This window comes from Pongo abelii, chromosome 7, assembly GCF_028885655.2.
Source record: "Pongo abelii isolate AG06213 chromosome 7, NHGRI_mPonAbe1-v2.0_pri, whole genome shotgun sequence".
In the NCBI taxonomy this organism is placed as follows: domain Eukaryota; kingdom Metazoa; phylum Chordata; class Mammalia; order Primates; family Hominidae; genus Pongo; species Pongo abelii.
Genome location: NC_071992.2, coordinates 160202239 through 160213496, shown reverse-complemented (window position 1 = coordinate 160213496; position 11258 = coordinate 160202239). Strand labels below are relative to the sequence as shown.

Here is an 11258-nt window from a genome sequence, read left to right as displayed (position 1 = left end):
GGTGGAGAGCACTGGGGTGTGGCCATGGCAAGGAACCAGAAGAGTCAACGCTGGGCATTAAGCGCCCCTGCGCATGAGCCTGCCCCCCACCCCAGATGAGTCCCTGCTGCAGGGATGCAGGGATGCATGGATGCAGGGTCATGTGTTTCTCATGATTGTATGTGGTCTTTTCCCAATTTTCTGTGACAGGAGAGGCACCGTTTTCATATTAAAAGCCTACATATTAAAGCCAACATTCAGATGCAGTTTAGGAGTTTATAAGTCAATGTCCTCTTACAATGTTAATGCTTTGTTTGGTAGTTTGTGTCCTCTTATTTTTACTTATAAAATACTTTTTTTTTTTTTTTTTTTGAGACAGAGTCTGGCTCTGTCACCCAGGCTGGAGTGCAGTGGCGCAATCTCGGCTCACTGCAAGCTCCGCCTCTCAGGTTCACGTCATTCTCCTGCCTCAGCCTCCCAAGTAGCTGGGACTACAGGCGCCTGCCACCACGCCCAGCTAATTTTTTGTATTTTTAGTAGAGACAGGGTTTCACCATGTTGGCCAGGATGGTCTGGATCTCCTGACGTGATCTGCCCGCCTCGGCCTCCCAAAGTGCTGGCATTACAGGCGTGAGCCACTACGCCCAGCCTAAAATACATTTTTTTACAAGGAGTAAAATGCCTCAATCGTGTTCCTAATTTTAAAAGGCCCTGCTGCACCTTTCAGGCAGGTTGGCTGATCAGAGCAAGCCCAGCCATGTCCGTGAGCCACCAGATCATCTCCACCACAAACCTCTGTGCAAATGTGGTTTTATAAACTGTGTCCCTCACAAAGATCGTCACATCTGCCCACATCCCAGCAAATGTGGACAAACTGGGCAGAAACTCAACTCTATAATGACAGGACACAAAATAGGGGTCGATTTAAGTTGTGTGTCAAAGGCTGCTGGACACACTGTTCCTGAGGCGTCTAACAGAATGGGAGCTGGGGACCGCTGGTCTAGACAGAGGCAAATCTTACAGGACCAACAGGTTGTGACACACGCTGTGCAGTAACGACCAATACATCGAGGCAGCAGAGTTTGCAGCAGAGAAACAGTGTCATGATCCCTGGACACCGAGCGAGGAGATGGGAGGGACCTTCAAATCCATCTCCCTGAGTTCTGGCCTGGGGTTTTTAAGGGGATTGTGGCAGGTGAGGGGCTGTAAAATGGGGTCATCAACTGGCCAGGGAAAGGGGATGAAGTCCTCAGGATGTGGGTCCCTGCGTTCTTTGGCGCATCAGCTCCTCGTGGGGGTGCTTCAGACCAGCTGGGTCAGTCGCTTCGTCGGTACGCAGGACCTGTCAAATAGAAAACTTCACATTTTACAATGTTTAAGTTGTTACCTATAGAGCAGTTATGGGGACCTCTCATCGTGTGACAGGGTCTGTGTGATTCTGGGGCCACAGGCACCAAAACAGCTCTGAGGAAGGGGTTGGGAGGCAGGCTGACCTCACAATGAATGCTGAGCGAGCTGCAAGCTGGGTTTGTTTTCCTTTCTCGCCTCCTTTCTTCCCTGATTAATTTAATAAAGTTTATAGGGATGGTTTCAATAATGATGTTGTGTCCACAAAGTCAACAGAAAAGGAGAAAAAGCCAGTCCCTGTTGGATCCCTATGCCCTCCAGCCATCCGGGCACACGGGGAAGGGAAGCTACCCAGCTGCAGAGCCGCGGATGAGCTGAGCCGGTGCCGCACGCGCGCGCTCAGGACCTTCAGAGAGAAACGCTCTCCAGGCACCCAGTGGACTCCATACTTCAGGAACCCCAATTCCCAAGGGGGCCTCACCAAAGGAATCAAGAAATGCTCAAGGAAAGCAAGGGTCCCTGAAGAGGCGAATGCTCCAGGAAAGCGATCCCTCCTGACAACACAGAGATTTCACTCAGGAAACGGGGGGGAAGCTCCTCTTCAAGTGGGGGACAACCCGGGAGAAGGCCCATTGCTGAACCGAAGGCGAAGGGCGCTGCTGGGGTCTGTGAGATTGAGAAGCACGTTCGGAGTCCGTCTGAAGCCCAGTTTTGTCAGCTCAGGCCCTATCTCTGGGGGCGCATTCACAAGCAGTCACGGGCGACTTAGGATGAGGGAGTTGTGCGGAATGAAGGAGTCGGCCATCGCCTGAGTAACGGGGTGGGGGTGGGAGAGGACGACTAAGTTCTGTCTCCATAGAGACCGTGGCCGCCGAGCAGCAACATTACTAATGTTGGGCGCACCCAGACGGACAGCAAAGGTCCAGCGGGAGCCCACGAGTAAAGGTTGGCAAAGCTGCCCTGACCCCCGACCCAAAGCCCCGATCTGCCTCCCCAAAAGCCTCGTGACCCTGAGACGCGTCCCACCTCTGGGCCTGGGGCGTAGAATATTTAGGCCAGGTAAGAGGAAGGGCTAAACTGGGGAAGGGGCCGGGGTCGCTGCCCTCACCAGTCCTGGTGGTCCAGGCACCAAACCATGGCGCCCAAGAAAAAGCGCGGGCCGAGCGCGGGAAGCCAGCCAGGTGGTGCGGCGGCCGCGGGTGCCGAGCAGCCGCTATCGGAGCGCGCGCAGTACCTGCAACGCGAACACGCGCTGCTCTCGGAGCAGCTGGACGCCTGCGAGGAGCGCGTTGACCAAGTGCTGCGGGAGAACGCCTTCCTGGACAGCGAGGCGCTGCGCCTGCGCGAGGAGAACCGGCTCTACGCCAGCTACGTGAGCGCGCGCGCCCAGCGCTGCGCCAACGCCATCGTCCGGCTGGAGGAGCAGAACCGCGTGGACCTAGCGCAGATCCACTGGCAGCGGGCGGAACTGGCCTCGCTCTACCACGGGCGCAAGGACGGGGTGCGCGCGCAGCTGCTGGAGATGGAGGCGCGCGCGGCGCAGATGGCACGGCAGGTGCAGGAGCTGCAGCCCTACAAGGCCAGTGCGCCCGCCCGCGGCCGGGGTGAGGCGGGGCGGGGCTGGCGGCCGGGCCGGGGGTGAGCTGACGGCGCCCCCGCCGCAGGTGCTGCAGCTGGAGCAGCTGGCCCGGATCCGGGCGCTGGAGCGCGAGCTGCTGCATATGCGCGTGGAGCACACGCAGCTGCTCCACCGCGTGAAGCGGCGCTTCCTGGAAGACAAGGCAGCCTTCGAGCGCGAGGCGCGTCAGCGCGTGCAGTCCCTGGCGCGGCGCGCGGAGCGGGAGGCGGCGCGCGCGCTTGTGGCGCACACGCAGGCCATCAAAGCGGACAACTGGCGCCTGCGGCAGGAGCTGCTGCTGCTGCTCCGCCGGACCCAGCTGCTGCACCACACGCGGCGCCAGCTGCTGGAACAGCGCGAGCAGCTGCACCGCGAGCACGAGGACACGCGGGACCTGGTGCGTGTGCACGGCTGGCTGCGCAGGGGCCCCGGAGGTCCGCCGCTCTGGGAGCCGCCTGCCTTCTCCCAGCCCACCTCGCGCCCCGGGTCATTAGCCGCCCCCATAGGTCCGTCGCCCGCGGCCTCCCAGACCCCGTCTGTGGTACTGTCGCGCGCGGCCTCCCGGGCCTTGTCCGTGGTCCCGTCGCGCGAGGCTTCCCGGGTCCCCTCGTTGGTGCTATCGAGCATGGACTCCAGGGTCCCATCGCTGGCCACTTCAAAGGTGGGATCCCGGATCCCATCCCTGACCGCCTCGCGCGCAGGCTCCCGGGCCTTGTCGCTGGCGCAGTCACTCCAGGGCTCTCGGATTTCTTCGGGGTCCTCATTGAGGGTGCCCTCACAGGACACTCTCCGCTCTACGAAGTCTGGCCCCAAGCTTAGCTCTGGCCTGTCCCGGGATCGGGATCCGGCCCTTCTCCCCGCACAATCGGAGGAGAGCGTGAACGCTGAAGCTGCGGCAGAAGCCTCCCCGGGGAGGGCCTGAACCTGCAGAGAGGGAGGCCCGGGAGGCCCTGGTGTGGGCGAGTCAGGCGCGCAGGACGTTTACGGGGATAATGCAATGGTTAATAAAGGCGTGGCCCCCAGGCGGCTCTGACACCCGCGTGCATGCTCTAGCATTTCCGGCCGGCCACTCATCCGTGCGTCCAATTTCCAAGCTGCAAGAGAGCTCAGCGCCTGCTTTCCCTGAATGCCTTCTGGGACCCCGCCTCCCTGCCCTCAGCGGAGCCCCACCGCGAGCCGGCAGGCTCAGAGCAAGCCCGGGCACTGGCGGGCGCGGACGGGCGACGAAGTGCAGTGATCAGAACCAGGACATTTACCGTGGAGGAATATTATTCCCATCATCGCTCACATCACAACTTTGTCACCCGTCCCAAGTGTTTCTGTAGCTGTCCCCATCTTCCAGGGTCACGTGTTGCATTTAGTTGTCGCGTCTGGATGTGTACAGGCGGTTATTAAAATGCCCCTCCGTGGAGGGTCGCTCTCTGGGCTGCGTGGGACGCCCGCCCAGCTCGCGCTCAAGCTGCATCGTGGCCGCGACGCGACCAGCGAGTGCCCGCGGCTAGAGCGGCGCCGCGCTTCCGGTCCGGGAGGCGTGGGTTCCGGGGGTGCGTGGAGGGGGGTGCGTGGAGGTGGCTGCGGCTCTGCGGGTTGGTGGTGGCCTTCTTTGCTCCTTGTCCCGCGGGCCGGCTCCTCCCTCTGAGCAGGCCTGTGGCGCCCAGCCCGGGCTTCCCTCTCCCCGGGGCCCTGAGTTCCCTTGTTGGGGTCTCAAGTGGGTGCCCCCAGTCCCCCGCAGCACCTCCCGCGGCCTGGCCCTGGTGCTCCTCCCAGGCGCTTGAGGACCCCCAGGGACCAGGGTGGGCCCACCTGAGCCATCTCTGTCCCCTTAGGAGGAGCTGCCAACGCTGGGGCTCTGCGCCCGAGGCGGGCGGGCAGGGAGGTGGGTACAGCTGCTGCGAGGCGGGCAGCTTCCCCGGCTTGGAGGGCCCGGTGCAGCTCCCTACACACAGGGTCTGTGTAGCTGGGTTGTCGCTGTGTGTGTAGCTTTTTGGAGCAAGGGTGTCTGGCCCTGGGGCAAGAACTGTGTTGGGGAGGGGGACAGCTGGGCCCTAGAAAAAGGAAAGGGAGCCCACTCACTCAGCCAGTCTGGGAGGTTTGTTCTTTGTGAATAAAGATCCAAACGTTAAAGTAAAACACACCTGTAAGTGGATAAATCTAGGACACTGAGGACACCAAAGGCCACCAAGGATGAGGAGCAATGGGAGCTCCCATTCATTGCTGGTGGGAAGGCAAAATGGCACAGCCACTGGGGAAGACAGTTTGGCAGGTTCTAAACGTACTCTCACCGTACCATCCACAATAGTGCTCCTTGGCATTCGCCCAAAGGAGTTGAACATTTGTGTCCATATAAAAACCCACACATGGAGTTAGCCGGGTGTGGTGGTGCACACCTGTAATCCCAGCTACTAGGGAGGCTGAGGCAGAAGAATTGCTTGAACCTGGGAAGCAGAGGTTGCAGTGAGCTGAGATCTGCCACTACACTCCAGCCTGGGCAACAGAGCAAGACTCTATCTCCAAAAAAACAAACAAAAATCCCACACATGGATGTTTATAGAAGCTGTATTAATAACGGCCAAAACTCAAGCAGCCAGGATGTCCTTCAATAGGTGAATGGATAAACTCTGGTCCATCCAGACAATGGAATATTATTTGGCATTGAAAAAAACCAGCTGTCAAGCCATAAAAAGACACAGAGGAAACTTAAGTGCACATTGCTAAGTGAAAGAAGCCGGTCTGAAAAGGCAGCACGCCCTATGATTCCAACTGCGACATTCTGGAAAAGGCAAAACTGGGGGGACAATAAAAGGACCAGTGGTTGCCAGGGGTTGGGGGAGGATGGGGTGAAAAGGTGAAGCAAGGAGTATTTTTAGGGCAGCAAAACTACCCCCATACAATACTACAATTGTGCAAACGTGGTTTTTCCAAACCATGGGATCTACAACACCAAGAGTGAAGCCCTAATGTGAACCGTGGGCTTTAGTTAAAAGTCACATATCAATATTGCCTGTCAGTCACAGAAGACGAGCCACACTAAGGCAAGCTGTTAATAATAGGGGAAAGTGGCCGGGTGCGGTGGCTCACGCCTGTAATCCCAGCACTTCGGGAGGCCGAGGTGGGCGGATCACCTGAGGTCAGGAGTTCAAGACCAGTCTGGCCAACATGGTGAAACCCCATCTCTATTAAAAATACAAAAATTAGCTTGGCGTGGTGGCAGGCACCTGTAATCCCAGCTACTCGGGAGACTGAGGCAGGAGAATCGCTCGAAGCCGGAGGCTGAGGTTGCAATGCGCCAAGATGGCACCACTGCACTCCAGCCTGGGTGACAGAGTGAGACTCCGTCTCAAAATAATAATAGGGGAAAGTGCCTATGAAGGGGTATTATGAGATCTCTGTACTCTGTGATCAATTTTTCAGTAAACCTAAAACTGCCCTAAAGATATAAAGTCTGTTAACTTTTTTTAAAAGTAAAAACATCAAGTATTGGAAGTAAATTTGGAAATAATGTGAAGATGTGGAAAGAATTTTTTAAAAAAGAAAACCCAAGGCTAGGCGTGGTGGCTCATGCCTGTAATCCCAGCACTTTGGGAGGCCAAGGAGGGTGGATTACTTGAGGTCAGGAGTTCAATACCAGCCTGGCCAACATGGCAAAACCCCATCTCTATTAAAAAAAAAACAAAAATTTAGCTGGGCGTGGTGGCACATGCCTGTAATCCCAGCTGTAATTGGGAGGCTGAGACAGGAGAATCACTTGAACCCAGGAGGTGGAGTTTGCAGTGAGCCAAGATCACACAACTGTACTTCAGCCTGGGTGACAGAGTGAGACTCTGTCTCAAAATAAAATAAAATTAAAAAATAGAAAAGAAAAGAAAACTCGGAGGCATAAAAGATTTTCTGTGAAGACAGGAAATCAGTGTGAAAAACTTACGGTAAACTACACCATAAATTGGAAGACAAATGACAATCTTGGCAAAAATATTTACAACAAATAAAACATATGAAGGATAACTCTATAAGGAGCTATAAGAAAAGACCCAACAACCAACCAGAAGACACAGGAAACGACTCGAACACCAGAGACCCAACAACCAACCAGAAGACACAGGAAACGACTCGAACACCAGAGACCCAACAACCAACCAGAAGACACAGGAAACGACTCGAACACCAGAGACCCAACAACCAACCAGAAGACACAGGCAAACGACTCGAACACCAGAGATCCAACAACCAACCAGAAGACACGGGAAACGACTCAAACACCAGAGACCCAACAACCAACCAGAAGACACGGCAAACGACTCGAACACCAGAGACCCAACAACCAACCAGAAGACACAGGCAAACGACTCGAACACCAGAGACCCAACAACCAACCAGAAGACACAGGCAAACGACTCGAACACCAGAGACCCAACAACCAACCAGAAGACACAGGCAAACGACTCGAACACCAGAGACCCAACAACCAACCAGAAGACACAGGCAAACGACTCGAACACCAGAGACCCAACAACCAACCAGAAAACACAGGAAACGACTTGAACACCAAAGAAGTACAAATGCCGATGCATGTCTGAAGGGAGGCATGCTGCCCAGGAAACGGGGAGGGGCAAGTCAAGCCAGTGCCAGGATGAGGAAGACCCAGAGTAAGGGGCTGTGGAGGGCACCCATGTCATTGCAGAGCCTGGGAGTGTGGAACGCTCCTGATTTTGTTGGCTGTCTGCTGCTATTAAATCTAAAACAGCCCTGCTCTTTGACTCAGCAGATCAACCTCTAGGAATCCATTGTGTACCTTCGTTGTGGGTTGCAGAGTCCCCTGAAATATTTATGTTCAAGCCCTAACCCTCAGTACTTCAGAACATGACTGTATTTGGAGATAAGGTTGTTGCAGATGTCATTAGCTGGGGTCATGCGGGTAGGCCCTAATCCAATGTAACTGGTCTCCTTATGAGAAGCTGGTCACATGAAGACAGAGACACAGGGAGAACGCGTGTGCCAACAGAGGCAGAGATTGGAGTGATTTTCTACATGCCAAGAACTGCCAGGAACTGCTGGCAACACTCAAAACTGGAAGAAGCAAGGGAGGATCCTTCCCCTACAGGTTTCAGAGGGAGCACCACCCTGCTGATGCCTTGATTTTGGACATCAGGCCCCCAGAACTGTGAGAGAATTCGTTTCTGTTGTTTGAAGCCACCTGGTCTGGGGTGCTCTGTTACAGCAGCTGCAGGAACCTGGCAAGGCCCAGGTGCACACAGACGTAAGAGCGGGGATATAGGCACGTGTGCACACAGATGTAAGAGCAAAGACATTCGCTGCGGCAGAATTCACAGCACCAAAACGCTGGGATTGCAGGCTGTGTCCTTCCGCAGGACACATTCATGGGACAGCATGCGGTTGCTGGAAAGAGTGCACACAGATGGAATGACAGAAGCACATGCAGGGCGCGCAGGACGACTCCACAGGACGAGGAGCACACACACGCAGGTTTGTGCCTACACACAAACCTACACAGGTGATGGACAAGTATTTGTTGTGTCAACCTAAAAAGAAACTCAAGAGACAAGCTCTCCAAATAAGCGAGCTGATTTGAGAATGGCAGAGAATTGCAATTCGGGGTATTTGGCAGGCTATAGGTGTATCCAGGGGAGTTGGGGAAAAGGGGAATCTTGAAAACAAAAAGGGCTAGGCACAGTGGCTCACGCCTGTAATCCTAGCACTTTGGGAGGTCGAGGCGGGTGGATCACCTGAGGTTAGGAGTTCAAGACCAGCCTGGCCAACATAGAGAAACCCAGTCACTACTAAAAATACAAAAATTAGCTGGGTGTGGTGGCTTGCGCCTGTAATCCCAGGTACTTGGGAGGCTGGGGCAAGAGAATCGCTTGAACTCAGGAGGCGGAGGTTGCAGTGAGCCGCGATTGCACCACTGCACTCCACCCTGGGAGACAGAGCGAGACTCCATCTCAAAAACAACAACAACAAAAACAAGAACAAAAAAGAAGCCCACATAAGCTGTTTTCAAAGCCAAGGGTCTTTTACAGGAGTCTGTTACAGGAGCTGGAATTAGTGCGTGGGCTGAGACAGTCACTGCTGGGCAAGCATCAGGCTGGAGTAGGCAACCCTGAGGGCACCCTGTGGGTCCTGGAACCACATCCGCGAAGGAGTGTCTTGGGCTGCGTCCTGTCACAGGCTTCTGTGTCTGAGGACTTCAGGGCTACCCCGACTCCATGCTGGTAGCGGCAGCTTTCACAGTGGACACACGCCACCATCAGGAGAGCTCATTCCACAGGAGTAGGGGCAGTAAGGGGGCTTTACCCTTTGTGCTGTATTTCCTGGAGAGCAGAAGTAGTCCTGTGTGAATTCTAACTCAGAATAAACTTCACTAAAATAATGTGCACTTAGCTCTCTTTTTGTAGACAAAAGTTGCCTGATATATTGGCCAAGGGAACCCCAACTGCATTCCACCCCTTCTGGCAGAAGAACATCTCTCTTCACATCAGACCAGTCAGAGCCCCGGTGATCCACAGCAAGGGGATTTGGCTGTGTATGAAGGACAGGACAGGGCAGTACTCGAGCAAGGAAGAGGACGTGAGCCTGGGTGTTCTGGGCCCCAGGTGGAAGGTCTGATCTGCTATGCTGTGGGCCAGACACCCAGGGCCGACCCCGGGCCACTCAGCAGGGGGTTTGCTGTGGGGAGCTTGTGCAGAGAGAGGTGAGTTCTGTGCAGGCATGGCAGGGCTTGTGTGGGGGTCTGCAGCTAGATGGTCCTTGAGAGAGGAGCCACGGGGCCAGGCATTAGCACCCCTCCATCTACTAGTTCCTGGATGCGGCCCCAGGAAGGGGCGTAACCTTGGAACAAACATCCACGTCAGCGAAGGTCAAAGCAAAGGTGGCGGCCCCTGAGGGCTGTGGCCAGCAACACTCAGCAGCTGCCAGGAGGGGCGGCCGAAGGGGAATTGGAGAGGTGCATTTTCAGCCTCCCGAGTAGCTGGGACAACAGGCGTCCACCACCACCCCCGGCTAATTTTTGTATTTTTAGTAGAGACGGGGTTTTACCATGTTTGCCAGGCTGGTCTCAAGCTCCTGACCTCAAGTGATCCGCTTGCCTCAGCCTCCCAAAGTGCTGGGATTACAGGTGTGAGACACCACGCCTGGCCTAGGGCTGGATTTTATCTACAGGATTAAAGGGGAAAATGGAATCAGGAAAAGAGTAGGACTAGGTCTGCATCTGCACGCTGAATAGATTTAGCCAGGAGGACCTGCCCTGAAGAACAAGGCAGAAGCCATCAGTTTTGTTGAGTTGCCACAAAAGACTTGGTGTATTTCCCTTTAGACATCTCTCCTCTCCCAACCTGTAAATCATCTGAGAGGGTCACTCCCTGTCTCTCAAGTCACGTGTCCAGGTGACAGACCTCAGGCCCCTTTAGGAAATCCTTAGATGCTCAGGCGTGCGGCTCCAGGGCCACGGCCAGCCAAGTTGCTGAGTAAACCCCAAGGAAGGTGATGGGCGATGGAGAGCATGTCCTACTGCTCAGCGGCCGCCGTACAGCCCACCACAGCCCCCCGGCTGCTGGGTCCACCCAACATCTGTTCAGCAGTGTCCAAATATTGAAATTTTAACTAGCCACTCAACTTTCCTTGTTCCTTTTCAAATAAATTGTTTCCACCCTTTCCCCCCTTTGCATTGTGGTTTTGTCATCTCCCACATCCGGAGTTGCAAAAAGGCCCTGAGGCGGCTGGGCACAGTGGCTTATCCCTGTAATCCCAGCACTTTGGGAGGCCGAGAAGGGTGAATCACGAGGTCAGGAGTTGGAGACCAGCCTGGCCGAGATGGTGAAACCCCATCTCTACTAAAAATACAAAAATTAGCTGGGCGTGGTGGCGGGTGCCTGTAATCCCAGCTACTCGGGAGGCTGAGGCAGAGAATTGCTTGAACTTGGGAGGCAGAGGTTGCAGTGAGCCGAGATCGCGCCACTGCACTCCAGGCTGGGCGACAAGAGCGAGACTCCGTCTCAAAAAAAAAAAAAAAAATCCCCGAGGCTGTGACATACACGCTGAGCAGCCGGCACATGGGGGCAGGGGGCCCACAGCAACTCATGGACACGGTGGCCGTGGTCCCCGGTGGAGACACTGCAGCTGGAGGTGGGGTGAGTGGACCGAGCACCTTTGAAGTAGTGTGACTAGAAGACGAGGCTGGCTGACCCCTCTGTGGAAAGGACACAGCTCTCCAGCTGTGGCAATGGGTGTGGAGGCCACAGGCTCACCTGTCCTAAGGTGGGGCTGCTCTGCCTTTGTTTGGATTGTGTGGTATCATGGTTCT

General features: G+C 55.3%; 1 protein-coding gene across 2 annotated transcripts; it reads left to right on the top strand.

Annotated features, from left to right (window-relative positions):
* Nucleotides 1-2198: 2198 nt before the first annotated feature.
* Nucleotides 2199-9329, top strand: CCDC166 (coiled-coil domain containing 166). 2 transcript variants are annotated; one of them, XM_054519041.2, is made up of 2 exons: nt 2199-2881; nt 2991-9329. In XM_054519041.2, the coding sequence occupies exons 1-2, from the start codon at nt 2462-2464 to the stop codon at nt 3864-3866; spliced, it is 1296 nt and encodes a 431-aa protein (XP_054375016.1). In that variant the 5' UTR covers nt 2199-2461; the 3' UTR covers nt 3867-9329. The 2 variants fall into 2 exon arrangements, with proteins under 2 accessions (XP_054375016.1, XP_002819577.1); XM_002819531.4 differs by having other exon boundaries at nt 2209-2905.
* Nucleotides 9330-11258: the final 1929 nt, after the last annotated feature.